The sequence below is a fragment of the Drosophila mojavensis genome, unplaced genomic scaffold (assembly GCF_018153725.1).
Source record: "Drosophila mojavensis isolate 15081-1352.22 unplaced genomic scaffold, ASM1815372v1 contig_136, whole genome shotgun sequence".
Classification (NCBI taxonomy): Eukaryota; Metazoa; Arthropoda; class Insecta; order Diptera; family Drosophilidae; genus Drosophila; species Drosophila mojavensis.
The window spans coordinates 14,043,128-14,059,227 of NW_025318667.1; the positions used below are offsets into that span (position 1 = coordinate 14,043,128).

Sequence of the window (16,100 nt, forward strand, 5' to 3'; positions counted from 1 at the left end):
GGTTAGACTCTCTAGTGAGAGATTCCAGGGCAGAACCCAACTAGTTGAGCTTACATGACTCAGATTATATACAGACGAGGCTAGTTAAGACCTGTTGGAGCTATATTATTCAGTTGACTATAAACTACTTTATATTATTGAATACAACTAAATTTATATCTAGAGCACTAGTGAGAGATGGCATAACTTACATATTATATGTATTATGGATATATATGGACGATTGAACATATAGTATATCATATATTTGAAAGGCCTCCTGCTATGGCATGCTAAATCGATCGTCTCAGTCGTATTGAGATTAAAATGGAGATGCATGCATCGCTTTGTGATGATTTGAAAATTCCATTTGTTTCCAATTCATTTATAATATTTCATTTATGTGCATTACCATAGTTTCCCACGGCGTGTAATTGAAGCACTGGGCAGAAGTGTTTTAGCTAAGTTTTCTATACTCAATTGTTTAACATTGGGGATGGTCATGAATTCCTCTTTGTGCTCCCACAGTTCAGGAGGCGTTGGTTATTACTATGTTTATGCCTGAATGATCCAAGTGCATATGTTGACCTTCGAAACTAACTCAAAATCTGTAGGTAAACAAATTGTATTGCACTTAATAACTTCAAGTATGGATAGTAAATAAAAACATTAAATATTTTTTTTTAAACCACAAACGACTTTTGAACATTTGCTTTTTTAGCTTTGTAAATATTCATTATTAAAATGTTTCTCTCAGTAGATATTTCCCTATGTAAAATTATAAAATCAAGCTCAGTCGAGTAGTAAATGTCTAAATAGGTGTACCTATATAAGCCCAAAATTTAGCTTTATCTTCAGTATAAAAATCTTATATTTAAAAAAAAAAAAAAAAAAAAAAAAAAAGGATGTCCAGTTGCATAATAATCAAATACGCTCAAAAATCCTAAGTTAAAAAAAACTTGTTTTCAAATTTCGTATGCTTCGTTGGGTCACTTCGAGGTATATCTCTAGCACAAATTGAACCCGAAAAACTTGGCTATTTAGTAATAGATTCATATATGTATCCATATGAAAATTGCATACAGTGTAATATCCAGCTTACATAGCCCTCATAGCATGACAATCCTCATACGAGATGAAAGAATTTGAGTAGAACGTAGATAGAGGATTAAAAGTCGTTGAAGAACTCACAGCTATTTAACGTTGTCTAAAGGCTTTTCAATTATATTTAATTAAATGCAATTCATTTCAATCATTTCACATTTTAGCAATACTCGTTTGTTCTCATTAATACTGTGTTAATTCAATTGTACCCACAATTATATACTAAAAATTTTGTTACATGCTGATATATCTGAAGATTTACGACTAGCTCGTCTCAACTCGTTCCGCTGATCAGTAGTATCACTTATAGAGCCTGCCACGCCTCCCATAGCCCATTATATATTTTGAGAATTTCATTGTCAATAGCTTTAGGTTCTATATAAATATGGATCGTACGCAATTTTTGACTCTAAACTCGTCTGAGCTGGGAAAACTCAATGAAAGTTTTACATAAAATATTTAGAAAACTTGTATAATTTGTATTTATTTATTTGAACAGCCGATTAATGATTGGTAGAGATGTCCAAAAAATGAATATTAATTAAAATTAATTAAATTATTACTGATGATGCTGCTGCTGCTGCTGCTGCTACGACTGCCTATTTATGATCTATTAGATAATGCACGGGCCCGGGTCTAGGCCCGGGCTTGGGGCTGTGCCAAATGCATGACATATGAAGCTTCTTCATTAATATTTATATGCGATGGACTGAAGAGTGTGTGGCCCAGAGGGCACAGAGGGCGCACCCAGCCCGCGCTATAGATATGGCTATGGTCGATGGCTATCGCTATGGCTATCGTCGATAGGTAGATAGACCCGTTTGCATCGATATCACTTCCCTAATGAGCCGACACGTTTATTAGCACATAATTAATGGGCTGGCATTAAGAGCTGACTACTATGACTCTCCGTTTCTGTTCGATCCACTCATCCAGCCTCACGCCGTCAGCCAAACCCTTATTGCTGCTAATGATATAATAATTTTTTCGCCATTATTGGGCAATGACAGAAAACTTTAGCAAATATTTTCGAAAGACGCAATCGGAGTGGATGAGCCATATGCATGTGGATGTTTACTTAGCCAAAGACTAACCTATGTAGTGGAATACCCTGTAAAATAATGTCGAATAATTCTTAAGCTGTTTGCCATCCATTCGAAGTACATCTATTTTAAAAATTAGTTAGTCTTAAGTCATTTATTATTTAATCTGTACAGTTTGTTACCCATATTACACATATGATCAAATCTATCGATAACTTTCAATATATTGGCTAGTAAGATCTTAAGTTATCAATACTATAGCAAATATCTATTGGGACGATAATAATTGATAATACAAATGATTGACCCATTCTCTTGACTGCGTGCTTATAAATCGATAGCATAGGTAAACATCGATAGCGAAAGTGTTATCGATAACGTGCATTAATGATATTTATCGACGGTCTAACGAAATGCTAGCTCAACCAGCGATCATATCAAAAAATCACTTGATACATCTCAATATCGAACTCATTATCGATAACAATATTTATCGTTAATTGTAAAATCAACGTTTGCTTATTCCATTCCATTTCCATTTCTCTATTGCAGAGCTACCTTACTTTCGCTTTGACTTTCTAAAATCTGGCTCATGAAACGATAACATAGCGATAGGTTTGCCAAGCATCGATTGCTGCCTGAGCTCTACGAGATCCACTCAATACCTTTTCTCTGTGGAATGTATTATCGATAACATGTAATAATGATCAATTTACCATATCAGGAGCTTAAAAAACAACTTTCGATTATATATCGATTTCCCATTCCATGAAGGACAACCCCATCTCACTGATATGCTAAGAAATTGCCATGAAAATTGATATTTGATAAATGAAAACTGGAGTTACATTAATTATAATTAGTTAAATGATGATGCAACTCCAACACCCAAAGAGAGAACCTGGGCATAACTTATTGCTGCTGTTGCTGTTGTTGCTGCTGTTGCTGCTGTTGCTGTTGTTGCTGTTGCTGCTGTTGTAGGCATTAATAAAACAACATCCGCAGACGGCATAGATCCGCGGAATTGGCATAGTGTCGAGTTTCTGGGCATTACGAATGAAATATTTGTAATAACTCAATAAACAATTTGCATTTGAAGCTCGCCACATGGAGAGAGCGAGAGCGTGTGAGCGGGACGCGGATAGAAAGTGAGAGTGAGAGAGAGTGAGACGGAGGCTGATAAAGATAAAACTTGAAACGCAGCTGCCAAAAATGTTGCGCAGGCGCCGTTTGAATTAATGAAAGGCCAGCGCAACTGTTTGGGCCATGGCACTGGGATGGCACTAAAGCGACACACGCACACACACTCGCACACACACACACACACACACAGTGGCACACACATGCACACACTGGCGCTGCTCGCACGCACAGCCACTGTCAATGGAGATTGTAGCAAATGCTGAACTAATGCGCGCCCTTGTATAAAACGCGTGGCCGGGTCAAGCTGGGCCATCATTGAACGGTTGGACATCGAGGGCTTAAGCACGACCAACGTGAAGATGAATGTAAGTGCAGGAGCTACAACAGCAGCAGCAGCAACAGTTGCTATAATTAGCTACAACAGCAAGTGCAAGTGCCAAAAATCAAAACTCAAAGTGCCAAAAACTCAAATGAAAAACTCATTGAGAGCAAACAAAACAAAAAAAAAAAAAAAAAAAAAAAAAGGACTAAATTGTGTTTATTTATAAATAATTTACTATATTATCCAATTGGTTGGTTTTTTTTTTTAATGTGCTCAATTTTTTTGTTTCTGTTTCTGTTGTGATCTTTAAAGATAATTGGCGCTCTATTGGTGCTACTCGCCTGCTCGCTATGCGGCCTAAGCGCCGCGGATTTGGGGCTGAAGCAAGCGAATCGCTTCGAGGAGAGCAGCTACGGCAATTCGCGCTATCAGATCTTTGAGGTGCACAATCACTATCAGGGCAAGAGCCACGCCTACTTGCCGCCCGCACAGACCAGCCACGAGGAGATACACATACACCAGCAGGCGCAGCCGCAGCAGTTGCAGCCACAGCAGCAGCAGTTGCAGCCACAGCCGCAGCAGCAGCAGTTGCAGCCGCAGCAGCAGCAACATGTTGTCGCTGGTAACGATGACAATTTGGATGTTTCATTTCTGAGCTTTGGCGATGAGCGCCAAGTGCAGGCGCAGCCCTTGCCAGCGGCACAGCCAGTGGTGCAGCCAGTGGCTCAGCCAGTGGTGCAGCCCGTGGTTCAGCCTGCGTCTGTTCCGGTGCCTTTTCCATCCAACTATCAGCATGACTTCCAGCGCAAGCAGGCGCCTCAGCCAGCTGTGGCCTATAGCACGCCAGCCTATTTGCCGCCGACTGTTGCCACGCCCAACCTGCAACTGCAGCAGCAGCAACAGCAGCAGGCATATCAATCGCCAGTTGCCACCACCTTGAACGCTGCTGCACCACAGGTATTCGCGGAGCCAGCCACTGGCTATCAGGCGCCTGACTATCTGCCACCCACTGCCAGCAGCTTAGATCAGCAGCAGCAGCAGGAGCAGCAACAGTTGGTGCAACAGCAACAAACACAGCTGGTCGCCAAGCCCGTCTATAGTGCCAATGATTATCTGCCGCCCACCACAACAACAACGACAACAGCCACAGCAACAGCAACAGCAACAGCTGCTTCCATTGTCAGCTACCCACAGCAGCAACAATTGCAACAGCAGCAACAGCAGTTGCAACAGCTTCCACAGCAGCAACAGGTCTATCACGCACCAGCTTATTTGCCACCCAACAGCAACAGCATTGACAGCAGTAGCAGCAGCAACATAGCTAGCAGCAACAACATAGCTAGCAGCAGCAGCAGCAGCAACATTGTTAGCGGCAATTCGCTTCAATCAAATTATCAGGCTTCTGGCTATCTGCCACCTGGCTACGACTTTACGAATCCCCAATCAGTTTCCCAGCAACAGCAACAGATTCTAGCACCACAGCAACTGCCCCAGCAACTGCCCCAGCAACTGCCCCAGCAACTGCCTCAGCAACTGCCTCAGCCTGTGCCACAAGCAACGCTGCCTCAGGCAGCCGCACCAGCAGCTGCTTATAATGCTCCTGGCTACTTGCCACCTGGCTACGATTTCAGCAATCCCGACCAGCTGCCTTTGGATCAGATTATTGAGCAACCCCAGCTGCCAGCCGTGCAGCCAGCAACAGTTGGTGAGTATCGCACGCCAGGCTACCTGCCGCCCAGCTACGATGCAGTCAAGTCACAGACGCATGCGCAAGCACAGCAAACGAACATCGTTTATCAGGTGCCACAGCAGCAGCAGCAGCAGCAGCAACAACAGCAGCAACAGCAGCCGCTGCAGCAGCAACAACAATTGCAGGTGCAACAGCAACAGCAACTGTCACAGTCACAGCAACTCAGCCATCCTGGTGCTCTGCCTGAGGGCTACGACTTTACCAAGCCCGAGAACTTTGAGGCTGCCATTGCTGAGCTGCACAGTCTGCAAACGCAAACCAAATTGCTTAAGCAGCAGCAGCAGCAACAGCAGCAGCAGCAATTTCAACTGCAACAGCAGCAGCAACAACAGCAACAACAATTTCAATTGCAACAGCAACAACGTTCAGCTGGTTCCAACATTATTTATGGCGTGCCCAAGCAACAGCAGCAGCAACAGGTAAGGACAACAGCAACTGCTGCTGCTCCTGCTGCCTATCAGCCGGCACCCACTGTGGTGGCCGCACCACTGTCCGCACCGCCCACACAGCACACACACATTCATGCGCTGAGGAGCTATATGAATACCGTGCAGCCGTATGCGCGCTACGGCCAGCCACAGGCCCAGCAACAGCAGCAGCTGCAGCTGCAACTGCAGCAACGTGTGCAGCAGCAACAAGTGCAGCAGCAGCATGTGCAGCAGCAACAATTCGTTGAGGTGGCGCCAATGTACCGTGAGCAATCGAAGCGTCCGCGTTTCTATGCCCCTGCCATGTCCTACGCACGCACTGCGCTGCCCACGCAGTACCACCAACACCACCACCACATCTTTCACGCCCGACGCCAGCAACATCAGCAACATCAGCAACATCAGCAGTATCAGCAGCAGCAGCAGCAGCCACTGCCTCTGCCACTGCCACGCCCCGCGCTGAATCTGCAGGCACAGCAATCGCTGCAAAAGTTCATGCCGCGCGAAATGCAATTGGCCGTCAATGTTGCCGTCGCTGCCGCCGCGCCCGTTGGCCGTGGCAGCTCCCGAGTGCGCACCGTGCAGATCGTCAAGCCGCATGAGGTGCGCACATTCAAGGTGCTGGAAACCTTAGATGCTGCTGGCGTGAAGACCATCAAGATCCTGGGCACCAGCAGCGAACAGCCGCGCGGCCATCATCACATTGTCAAGGTGATTAGCCAGGATGCCAACAATGTGGAGACCCATGTGCAGACGGTCAAGATCTACGACGACCAGCAGGAGTATCGCCAGCAACAGCAACAGCCACAGCCACAGCAACAGCAACAGTTGCCAGCGGTGGCGCCTCGCGGCTATTTGCCACCAACTGTGGCAAGGCCACGCGAGCGAATTGTGCGTCAAACGCGACCGCTGCGCCTGCTGCCTGTCTCCAGGCACTGAGTCCCACACACCCACACACACACACACACACACACATACACACATATATATCAACACACAGACTCGTAGCACTGATTAGTTTAATTTCATCAAAGCGTATCGAATTTGTTGCTGGCTCGCGCGCTGTTCAAAACGCGCGCAAGTTTCATTTCTCAATCTAATTTCTATTTTTTTTTTCGAATCCAGTTTAACGAATTGTTAACTAATAAATTTACTTATGTACATAAATTGCTGTTTTATCTTATCGATATTTATCGATATTTGAGGAATTTGAAGAAGTGAATCAAAGCAGACTGCTTGATGGATTGACTAATTGATTGAACTGATTGAATCATAGGCTGACTTAAAAATTGACTGATTCATTGAACTGATTGAATCATAGGCTGACTTAAAAATTGACTGATTGATTGAAGTGTCTGACTTAAAAATGGACTGATTGATTGACTGTTAAATTGAAAAACGGACTAATTGACTGACTGCCTGAGTGGCATACTGACCTCAGTATCTCTCAAGATTGATTGACTTCTGGTCAATTTTGATTGATCGTGCTCACCGATTGATTGATTGACTTCTAGTTGCATTTCTTTCTGACTGATTGAGCAGACAGACTCACTGACTTCTCGATTGATTGATTGAGTTTTGGGTCCACAAACTTTTTGGTTATTGACGAATTGATTGAATAGACTGGCTCACTGATTCTTCACTGATTGATTTACTCTTGGCTGACTGACATTCTCGCGGATTGACCTATTTCAGATTGATTGATATTCTGGCCGATTGCTCGACTGCTGAATCGGCTGACTAATTCCCTGGCTGACTGACCCACTGGCAGACTAATTGATTGGCTTTCGGGGGCAATGATTGAGTAACATACGGATTGAACGATCGAGTCACCGTCCGGTAATCACAGATAGCGTCCCAGCTTTGGACCTTTTTTAACTGACTTCACGGGTATTCCAATCAAGCCAACTTAAGATGCGCATTGCTGACCTTCGCCGCATTTTATGTGATTTCGATTTGTACACCTTAAATATTTATCGGTAAATTAGCTAACACAACAGCGGCTTAGCAACCGTGGTTAGAGAAAGTCCCAGTCCGGCATATGCAAATTGAATAGTTGACGCGACGCTTTGTTGGGCTACGAAAATTGAATGAAAAACCCACAAACGCGAGCCCAACAATGGAAAAGTCGAACAAATACCAATCAAATCATACTTAGAGCTCAATCAAAGCGCAGTCTTACAACTGCTGATTGATCAGTGTCGCACTCTCCCATCGCCGCTGTGGTGTCTCGCTCTCTTTCTGCTTGACTTAATTGCTCAACGGCTATCAGCATCGGCTGCCGTGTGACATAACTAGGTGACACACACACACACACACTCTCTCACAACTGGGCTACACCCAGTTCCGAGTGCCCAGTCAATGGGCCAATGTCATCGGGTGATGGGTTTATTTGTCTATTTCTCAAATATTTTGCCTCTTGTTTGTTCATTTCATTTATTTTCCCTTTCTTTCTATTTACACTCATTGATCTCTGGAGATGCAAAAGCCGAAGAGACTCTACATTTTTATGTGTGGGATTTTTTTTTTTAAGCTTTTTGCTTTTGGAATTGCTAACAGATCTACTTTAGATCTTCGGCTAAACATCTATTTACTTTACACTAGTATGACTTGGATGAAACAAAATCGAAATTCTTTTATGATTCGACTATACCAATTTACTATTTTTTTTTTTTTTAATTTATTTATAAATGTTTATTTGAGTTCAACAATTGCCCTTATTACCTACTTCTTATCTTATCTAGCTTTATATAAAATGGATTACCATTTCTCTTACAGCTTCAGTAGATCGAATAAATATTACAGGGCATCACTGAGCTCATCACGTTCCACTCCAATGCCGCATCCATAGTTTGCTCTCAAACAGAACGTGCCTTAAAGTCCAGCCAAATGCCGCCCTTGTGGGCACCCACAAAGATGTACGGATCTAGCTCGATGCCATCAAGGGTACGTACATTGACGAGCACCTCGTACCGCTTAACTATGGCGGCTAGCGCGGCTTTGGTTTGGGTGAGGCCCAGGCGTATGCCCACGCACTGACGCGGTCCATTGCCAAAGCCGAGAAAGACGCCCAGCTGCTGGAAACGCTTAAGACCGCCATTTAGAAAGCGTTCGGGTCGAAATTGTTGAGGCTCTGGATAATAGTTGGGATCGTGATGTAGGCCATAGATGGGTATCATTACATTGTCGCCTGGCAACATTTGCAGTGGACTACGATGGTGGCTGCCATGGAAGGTGTAGGGCTCGGTGCAGGTCTTCGACGCCCAGCCGCCAGCTGGATAGATGCGCAGTGTCTCTATATAAAATGTCAGATAGAGAAGAATTGGTAAAAACTATATGAATAAAGTGGAGAATATATGCATATACCATGTATATAGAAGAGAATTGCAGGAGAAGAAAGACAGGCGAGCGAAAGAGTGAAAAAAGAGAGCGAAAGACAGAGGCAGGCAAAGAGTGGGAGAGAGAGAGTGAGCAGAGAGAGCGAGAGAGGAAAAAATTAATATAAATTAGAGTTAGTAAGAAAGAGGGAGAGAGGGGAAACATAGAGGGAAAGAGAGAGAGGGAGGAAGAAGGAAAAATTAGAGGCACTGAGGCAGGGGGAGAGAAAGAAAACAGGAGAGAGGGACGGGAAACAACGGAAGGAGCAGAGAGAGAGAGAGAGAGAGAGAGAAATAGAAAACCCGAGAGAAAGGGAAGGACAGATATTATAGAATGGTTCCCATCATAAATACATATGCCCCAATCAGATATATGAGTAAATATATGCATTATTCAGTCGAGTCTCAATAAATGTACCCCGATACATCTAAAATCGTGATAAATCGAAAAAATTCTATCTCCATGAACAAAATCAATCTAATTTAAATTTCTTTGCAAATCGGAAAAAAATCGGATCCCCTTGCCATTATCGGGACTCGACTGTATGAGTAAAGCTGTTGAAAGGTATTGTAGTTTACTATTGGATCATCCACATATGTAGCTACTCATTGAACTCACCATTTAGGCAGGCACTCAAATAGGGCAGCTCACTGAGCAACTCAAAATGGGGCAGCAGCTGATCTTTGGGCGTGGCCTTGTCCAGCTCCAGCCAGAGTTGCTGCTGGCACTCCGGATACCTGCCGAGCTGTACACAGACAAGTCTTATATTAGCCGAAAGTAGTTACTGCAGCTAAGGCAATTCACCAAGAGCAGGCAGTGGGCGATGGTCGAGGAGGTGGTGTCCAGGCCATCGAACATGAAAGTCATGGCATGGGAGGTGAGCTGCTCTTCGGTGAGCTGATGCTGCCGCTGCATGTCCAGCAGATGGTTGATGAAATCGTTGCGCTCCTGTCGCCGGCAACGCCTTAGATGGAAGGACTGCCGCACCAGGTCGCCAAAGAAGCGCTCATAAGAGGGCGGCACGATCTTGGGCCTGAGGCAGCGCGGCAGCCGGGGAAAGAGTCCGTTCAGAGCACCCGACAGAGCCAGGCGGTAATTCTCCTCCGACATCTCCTTATTGTGCTGCGCCACGGGCAAGCGGCTATCCGTAAAGCTGCGTGCCTCGATGCCTAAGACGCAGTCTAAGAGATTCTCGCTGGTAAAACGTAATCCCAGCTGGAGCAATACAGATATAATGAAACTAACTAGCCAAAAAGAGATTTACAAATTTCACAGTGAGTAATATTGAGGACTCACATCTGAGCCATCGAAGGGCTGACCGCTCCTCGACTGCTCATCGATGTAGTCGCAGAGCTGGCCGCAGATCCGCTGCATATTGCTGTAGGCGTTGCGTATGCGCCCGCTGGTCAATAGGGGCGAGAAAATGCCGCGCTGCTGCCGCCACTCGTCGCCGTCCAGCACAAAGGGATTGCACGCGATGAACGGATCCTTCCGTGTGTCCACCATGCGCGAGGCATCGTTGTTTTCGAAGCATCGGAAAGCACTCACGAACACCTCGTTGATCAGCTTCGGCTCCAGCAACAGCAACTTTGGTGCTCTCAGCAGATAGGCACCCACATAGCTGTGCGTCGAGCGATACTGCCTATAATGTAGAGAGTCCCCAATGATAGATATAAGAGAAAGAAGAAAAAAAAGAAGAGGAAGAGGAAGAGAAAACTGGAAAGAAAGTCCTCATTGAGAACTATTAGAGGAAGAAGGAGGAAGAGGAAGTGGAACACGAGGTGTAAAGAGACAGGAAGAGTTAGGGAGCTAGAAGAGGAACAGGAAATGTAAAAGGGGTAGCTAGAGGAGAGAAGTTGGAGAGAGCCCAGGAGGACTTGGGCAAGCTGAAGGGGAAGTTAGAAGGAAAGAGGTAGATAAGAGTGTGTTATATGAAAGATGAAGAAAAGGTAAAGGAAATCGTGGAAGAGGAAGAGGAAAGAATACATGCGCATCTTATTCCCATCTGATTCCCCACTCACATATAAAGATCACGCATATCGTTCAGAAAATGTCGCCTCGGCCATACCATGTTGGGAAAAGATCCCAGCAGAGGCAGGGCATACGGCTCCCAAACTCCACGTCTGCGCCAGTGTCCAAAGTTCCATGCGAGAAACACGAGCAGCGCGAGGAACAGCGCGATGAGCGCTAGCAGCAGAGCGTGTAACATGCCAGGTGAGAGTCCGGACGAGCGTTGAGTGGCAACTGACTCCATAATAGAATCGAGTTGCATTCGGATGGGAGCCAGCATTTCAGTGAATGGCTGACGTTACGTTGCGTTATGCAATAGCACACGACAATTTTCTTGATTGATTGACGTTGCGAAATTGCACCATTTTCATTATCAAATTAGATGCTAAATGTACTGTTAAATGTGTGTGTGTGTGTGTAGCACGTGTCTACTATTATTATCTTGGAATTTATATATATTTATATTTTAATTTATATACGTTATAGTATGAATAACAATTCAATTTGTTATCGATATACAAAATTTTGCGAATTTTTAATCAAATTCAAAGACTAGACTATAATAGATAAAGTCATCCACAGCTAATATTATTTACTATTATATTACCAGTAATGACGATTTCTGAATTCGAACTACTATCGATACGCAGTCGGAATGCCTTAGTGTGATTTATAATAACAAATAGGATTTCATTCGTTTTGTTATATTCATTTTCTCTTTTCGCTAGCAAGCTGAGTTATTTTCATTCTACATAGTTGATCTTTCAATCAGCTTATTGTGAACCGATTCCGTTGGGCTTTTTCGGATCAATTAATCATCTTAGCGGTTGGAGCGTCTGTATAACAATGTTTGATTTCCCTGTACCGATTAATAGGTAGCTCTTTAAAGCCGGGAGCTGAAAACATTAATCACAAGTCTGGCCAGGCCGCAACTAATTGGCAATGTTCAAGAAGGTCAGTTTTATTACAAAAAAATGCCCATTTCACCTTTGCACCGACGACATTGACATTGTTATCCGAAACGTAACCAATCGACCGATCAATTGGCGATTCGGAATCTACATTTAGGGCCGCTTAAAGTATTACGTTTACGTCGGAGATTGAGATTGGAGGTATTTCAATCTGACCGCAGGGGGTGAATTGCTTTGATACCCGTAGCACGCAATAGTTGAGCAAGTAATTTCCTATTAATACATAGCTGGCTGAAAGTGTTCAATCGAAACACGATTAAATTAATAAAACTAAAGTATTTGTAAATATTGGATTTTACAAATACTCACGAATTCATACTCACGATTCCATTAAATTAGTTTAAACAAGCTAAAATTGTTCATGATACGTAGAAATAATTTAATGACAAATATTAATCAAGAATTTACATGTACATTTCTTCAAACATTTGCTTAGTACAGTCAATACAATCATACGCTATTCAAAATATTCCATTACACTTATAATGTAGCCAATTTAATACAAACAAGCAATGAAATAGTTTCCATTTATATTATATAAGATCACATAGATAAATTAATTATGAGCATTTTGAAATGTCCGTTATTAAACAATTTGTCAGAAATGAATAGCTGGCGCCATCTATTGGCATTAGTCATGCACTATAGCGACATCAACACATTTTGTTACATTTCAACCTATCGCAATAAAACATCGAAACTATTTCGCATTGCACAATATATCGATAAAGTGGAGGAGGAGTGCAATTCCTTTGTGAATGCAATCGATGTGCGATATATTTAAAAATAGTATCAACAATCATTGTGGTATGTATCGCCATTTTTAGGTACATCGACGCGTTTCATATTCAATTAAATTCAACTTATATTGGGTTGACATGGTAAGTAATATCTTAAATGCCATTATGTGCACGCTATAATTTTAATTCGTTATGTTGCAGCTGAAAACGAACTGCCTCGGCTCTTGGCTAGGGCTTGTGGTTGCGGCTTCGGTGCTTTGGCCAGCGACCCTCATCAACGGCTATGACAAAGAAATGACTGTGTATGTGGATGCCGGCAAAAAAGAGTGCCTGTACCACAACGTCAAGGTGGGTGAGATAATCGATTTCGAATACCAGGTAATAGATGGTGGTCACGGTGATCTGGATATCAGCTTTGCGCTCCTCGATCCCATCGGCCTGGTCATCGTGAGCGACTACAAGAAGCCGGAGAATATGCACCAGCACGAGGTGCAAAAGGAGGGCGACTACCGATTCTGCTTCGATAATAGCTTCAGCATGTTCAATCGCAAAACTGTCTTCTTCGAGTTGATAGTGGAGCGCGAAGGCGATCAAAATCATGGCGACGACCAATGGAAGGACGAGTTAACGGGCCTAACGCCCGACGAGTATTACGAGATGAAGGTGCAGGACATCATGGATTTCATTGGCCGCATACGCATGCAACTGACCAAGGCACGCCAGCTGCAGGATGTGCTGCGCTCACATGAGGCGCGCGATCGCAATCTGGCCGAGGCCAACTTCCAAAAGGTGAACAACTGGTCCATGGTGCAGATCAGTGCCATGATCGGCGTTGGACTCATCCAGGTGTTTATGCTGCGCAGCATATTCGAGACGCATGGCCGGATGCATCAGCTGTGGCGCAAATTGGGCATTTGATGAGGTTAATCATCGATCCACTCTAGCGTTTACCAAAGAAGTTGTTTGCATTTAATCATTTACCACGTAGAGGATGCAAATTGTTAATTATTAGTCACAAACTCCTTATCAAAAACATAGTTACTAGATTTAATTAGGTTCTGAGTGTGTGTGCGTGTGTGTGTCTGAGTGTGCAGGTGTGTGTGTGTGCATTTATTATACAAAAGCAATTGTAATATAAGTTAAGCCATTGGGATCGGGCGAGCGATCTTTAATAAATAAAGCGTTGATGTAGAGGAAAAATAATATTTTGTCTATCTATAACTACAATGTGTATTACAGTAATTGGATTTATTCCAATTGGATTTCTACCAAGTCGGATGATAATCGATTTCCCAACCATTTTAAAATGTAAACAGTTATCTTAATTTTCCAACAAATAGGGTTGACTAAAGGGTATTTAAATGCATCTTTTTCCATTTTAAAGTGGGCTTCTGTCGTGCTGACAAAATTCGGCACGCGCTCATCTCTAATAAAGCAGTTATTTCACAGGCTGCCAACTTGAATGAACTGGCATTTACAGATTATTTAGTTTAAACCTTAAGGAAGTTTACGAATTTGCATAAACTTCACAATTATTATCTTTAATATGAGAATTTATGTGATTCCACTTTGTTATTCGAACCTTTGCGGACTGCTTCCTAATGGAAGATCTTAGATCCGTTTTTGCCGGCACTTAAAATCCCATTTTAGTTTGGTTTGAAGTTTTCTTTCTCATTTAATTTACTAAAAAAAAAAAAACAGATCCATATTATTACTAGGCATAATATTTATTGAAATTTCCTTCGCTCGCGACGGGCAGTGTGCGGAGTTGCTAAACGTGTGAAGGTTTCTGTTGGGTTGCTCCAATCTGCTGTGCTGCACTTGCACCTGCTCCGCTTGTCGCTTTTAACTCTGAACTGAATGCTTAAGCTTAGCCCTGCTTGTCGAGGCGCTTCTGGCGCTCCAGCAACCGGCGTTCACGTTCAAACTCCTTCATTCGTAGCACATAGTCCTCGTATTCGCAGGTGAGATAATCGTGCTTCTCGTGCGCACACTGATAAACGAAAGGGAATTTTTCAGCGCGGCAGCCGCGATAGGCGAGCAGCTTGTGGGCACAATAATCACGCTCTTTTGGTGTCAGCTTGGCCGATACCATTTCCTCTTCGGTGGCTATCATGACACGCTCCTTGCGTGAACCAAAGCCCAGCATGGGATCGAAGCTGGGCACCACATCTGGGCCGGGCGTTACATCTGGCTTCAAATAATGATTGAGAGCGTTGCCCATCCTGTGCTAGGCGGTAGAAACACATACGTTAAATCCATGCAAATTGCAATAGAAAATAACAAAAATAAATTACGTAAAATGTTTCTCCTCGATTGTTGCTGCTGCGGCGCTGCTGTCAGTTCAGCTGTTGTTGTTGTAGGCTATTTGACAGCTGTTGTGATGCAGGGCTGCAAAAAGAACAATTTCGTGCACGAACAATCGATAAGCAGCGTTGTAGCTTATTTTTAAATAAAGCGCCTCTATGAAATTAAGCTCACAGTAAGTGAGATGTTTTATTATTCAAAGTAAATTCAAACCAGCCGAAAGTATATTATTTGAATTATTTTAAGCTATATACATTTGCTTATCGATGGTATCGATGATGGCTCCATTTCAACCGCAAAAAAGGTCCTGTTGCCTGTTATCGATAAGTAGATGGCTCGCATAGCCAGTGGTGCAATCATACAACAAGAAATATGCATTAAGTTCGCCAATAGACTAGTTAATTTCTTAGTTATTTTATAAATGTTTGTGCAATAAAGTTGAGCCAAAAGTCAAGCTGACAAATCGTTTAGTTCTTAATTTGTAGTTATTCGGTGGCAAGTGTGCGTCTCCCAACAGAAAAGTCGGTAGTCGGTCTATAACGGTATAAGCTATAACGGCACACACATGTACATACAGAGGATATACGTGTATATATATATCTGAAGCGCATACATAAAATCGATTTGGGGGAAACCGCAACGCAAGAGGCAACGCATTTGCAAATTGCTTAAGCGCAATGGTTGGATTATTGAATCCAATAAAATATGGCGATCATTTCTATGAATTGTACACAAGCAATACACGCAGGTAAGTGTAAATAAGAACAATGGGCCATCCGGCGGGGTGGTGGCGGCTGCGGCCGAGGATGTGTCGCCGACATTGCATCTGGGGTTGAAAAAATCGATCGATTTGCCGTTGGCCCAATGTATGTATGTGTATGTAGGTCTTCAACCCCTAGCTGGGCGGCTCTGTCTGTTTCGACGG

General features: G+C 43.4%; 5 protein-coding genes across 8 annotated transcripts in view; 3 read left to right on the plus strand and 2 right to left on the minus strand.

Annotated features, from left to right (window-relative positions):
• Nucleotides 1-3,628: 3,628 nt before the first annotated feature.
• LOC6583805 (putative mediator of RNA polymerase II transcription subunit 12) lies at nucleotides 3,629-6,708 on the plus strand. The gene is made up of 5 exons (XM_044008185.1): nucleotides 3,629-3,634; nucleotides 3,904-4,077; nucleotides 4,195-4,596; nucleotides 4,990-5,760; nucleotides 5,803-6,708. The coding sequence occupies exons 1-5, from the start codon at nucleotides 3,629-3,631 to the stop codon at nucleotides 6,706-6,708; spliced, it is 2,259 nt and encodes a 752-aa protein (XP_043864120.1).
• Nucleotides 6,709-8,451: 1,743 nt separating this feature from the next.
• Nucleotides 8,452-11,401, minus strand: LOC6583806 (probable cytochrome P450 28c1). Its single transcript, XM_002009435.4, has 5 exons — nucleotides 11,169-11,401; nucleotides 10,444-10,789; nucleotides 9,952-10,362; nucleotides 9,766-9,892; nucleotides 8,452-9,064 (listed from the first exon to the last, which is right to left on the minus strand). The coding sequence occupies exons 1-5, from the start codon at nucleotides 11,399-11,401 to the stop codon at nucleotides 8,628-8,630; spliced, it is 1,554 nt and encodes a 517-aa protein (XP_002009471.2). The 3' UTR covers nucleotides 8,452-8,627.
• Nucleotides 11,402-12,899: 1,498 nt separating this feature from the next.
• On the plus strand, nucleotides 12,900-14,071 carry LOC6583807 (transmembrane emp24 domain-containing protein 5). Its single transcript, XM_002009436.4, has 2 exons — nucleotides 12,900-13,009; nucleotides 13,070-14,071. The coding sequence occupies exons 1-2, from the start codon at nucleotides 13,007-13,009 to the stop codon at nucleotides 13,784-13,786; spliced, it is 720 nt and encodes a 239-aa protein (XP_002009472.2). The 5' UTR covers nucleotides 12,900-13,006; the 3' UTR covers nucleotides 13,787-14,071.
• Nucleotides 14,072-14,574: 503 nt separating this feature from the next.
• LOC6583808 (NADH dehydrogenase [ubiquinone] 1 beta subcomplex subunit 7) lies at nucleotides 14,575-15,274 on the minus strand. Its single transcript, XM_002009437.4, has 2 exons — nucleotides 15,166-15,274; nucleotides 14,575-15,093 (listed from the first exon to the last, which is right to left on the minus strand). Exon 2 carries the CDS (start codon nucleotides 15,090-15,092, stop codon nucleotides 14,739-14,741), a length of 354 nt encoding a protein of 117 aa, XP_002009473.1. The 5' UTR covers nucleotide 15,093; nucleotides 15,166-15,274; the 3' UTR covers nucleotides 14,575-14,738.
• Nucleotides 15,275-15,451: 177 nt separating this feature from the next.
• The window catches only part of LOC6583809 (E3 ubiquitin-protein ligase highwire), a 54,147-nt gene continuing 53,498 nt past the window's right edge, over nucleotides 15,452-16,100 (plus strand). For 2 of the 4 annotated variants that reach the window (XM_032732272.2, XM_044007774.1), the window contains exon 1: nucleotides 15,452-15,923. In XM_032732272.2, the coding sequence (XP_032588163.1) occupies nucleotides 15,853-15,923 (71 nt within the window). In that variant the 5' untranslated portion in view covers nucleotides 15,452-15,852. The remainder of the gene's footprint in view (nucleotides 15,924-16,100) is intronic. The other 2 variants (XM_032732271.2, XM_044007772.1) reach the window with 1 other exon arrangement.

Coding starts and splice junctions, on each gene's coding strand:
- LOC6583806 (XM_002009435.4), bottom strand. CDS start 11,401: ATGGAGTCAGTTGCCACTCAACGCTCGTCCGGACTCTCACCTGGCATG. Junction 10,790..11,168: donor GATATGCGTGATCTTTATAT/GTGAGTGGGGAA, acceptor TCTACATTATAG/GCAGTATCGCTCGACGCACA. Junction 9,893..9,951: donor TCGCCCACTGCCTGCTCTTG/GTGAATTGCCTT, acceptor GTCTGTGTACAG/CTCGGCAGGTATCCGGAGTG.
- LOC6583808 (XM_002009437.4), bottom strand. CDS start 15,092: ATGGGCAACGCTCTCAATCATTATTTGAAGCCAGATGTAACGCCCGGC.
- LOC6583805 (XM_044008185.1), top strand. Junction 4,078..4,194: donor GCCACGCCTACTTGCCGCCC/GCACAGACCAGC, acceptor CAGCCGCAGCAG/CAGCAACATGTTGTCGCTGG. Junction 5,761..5,802: donor AGCAACAGCAGCAGCAACAG/GTAAGGACAACA, acceptor GCTGCCTATCAG/CCGGCACCCACTGTGGTGGC.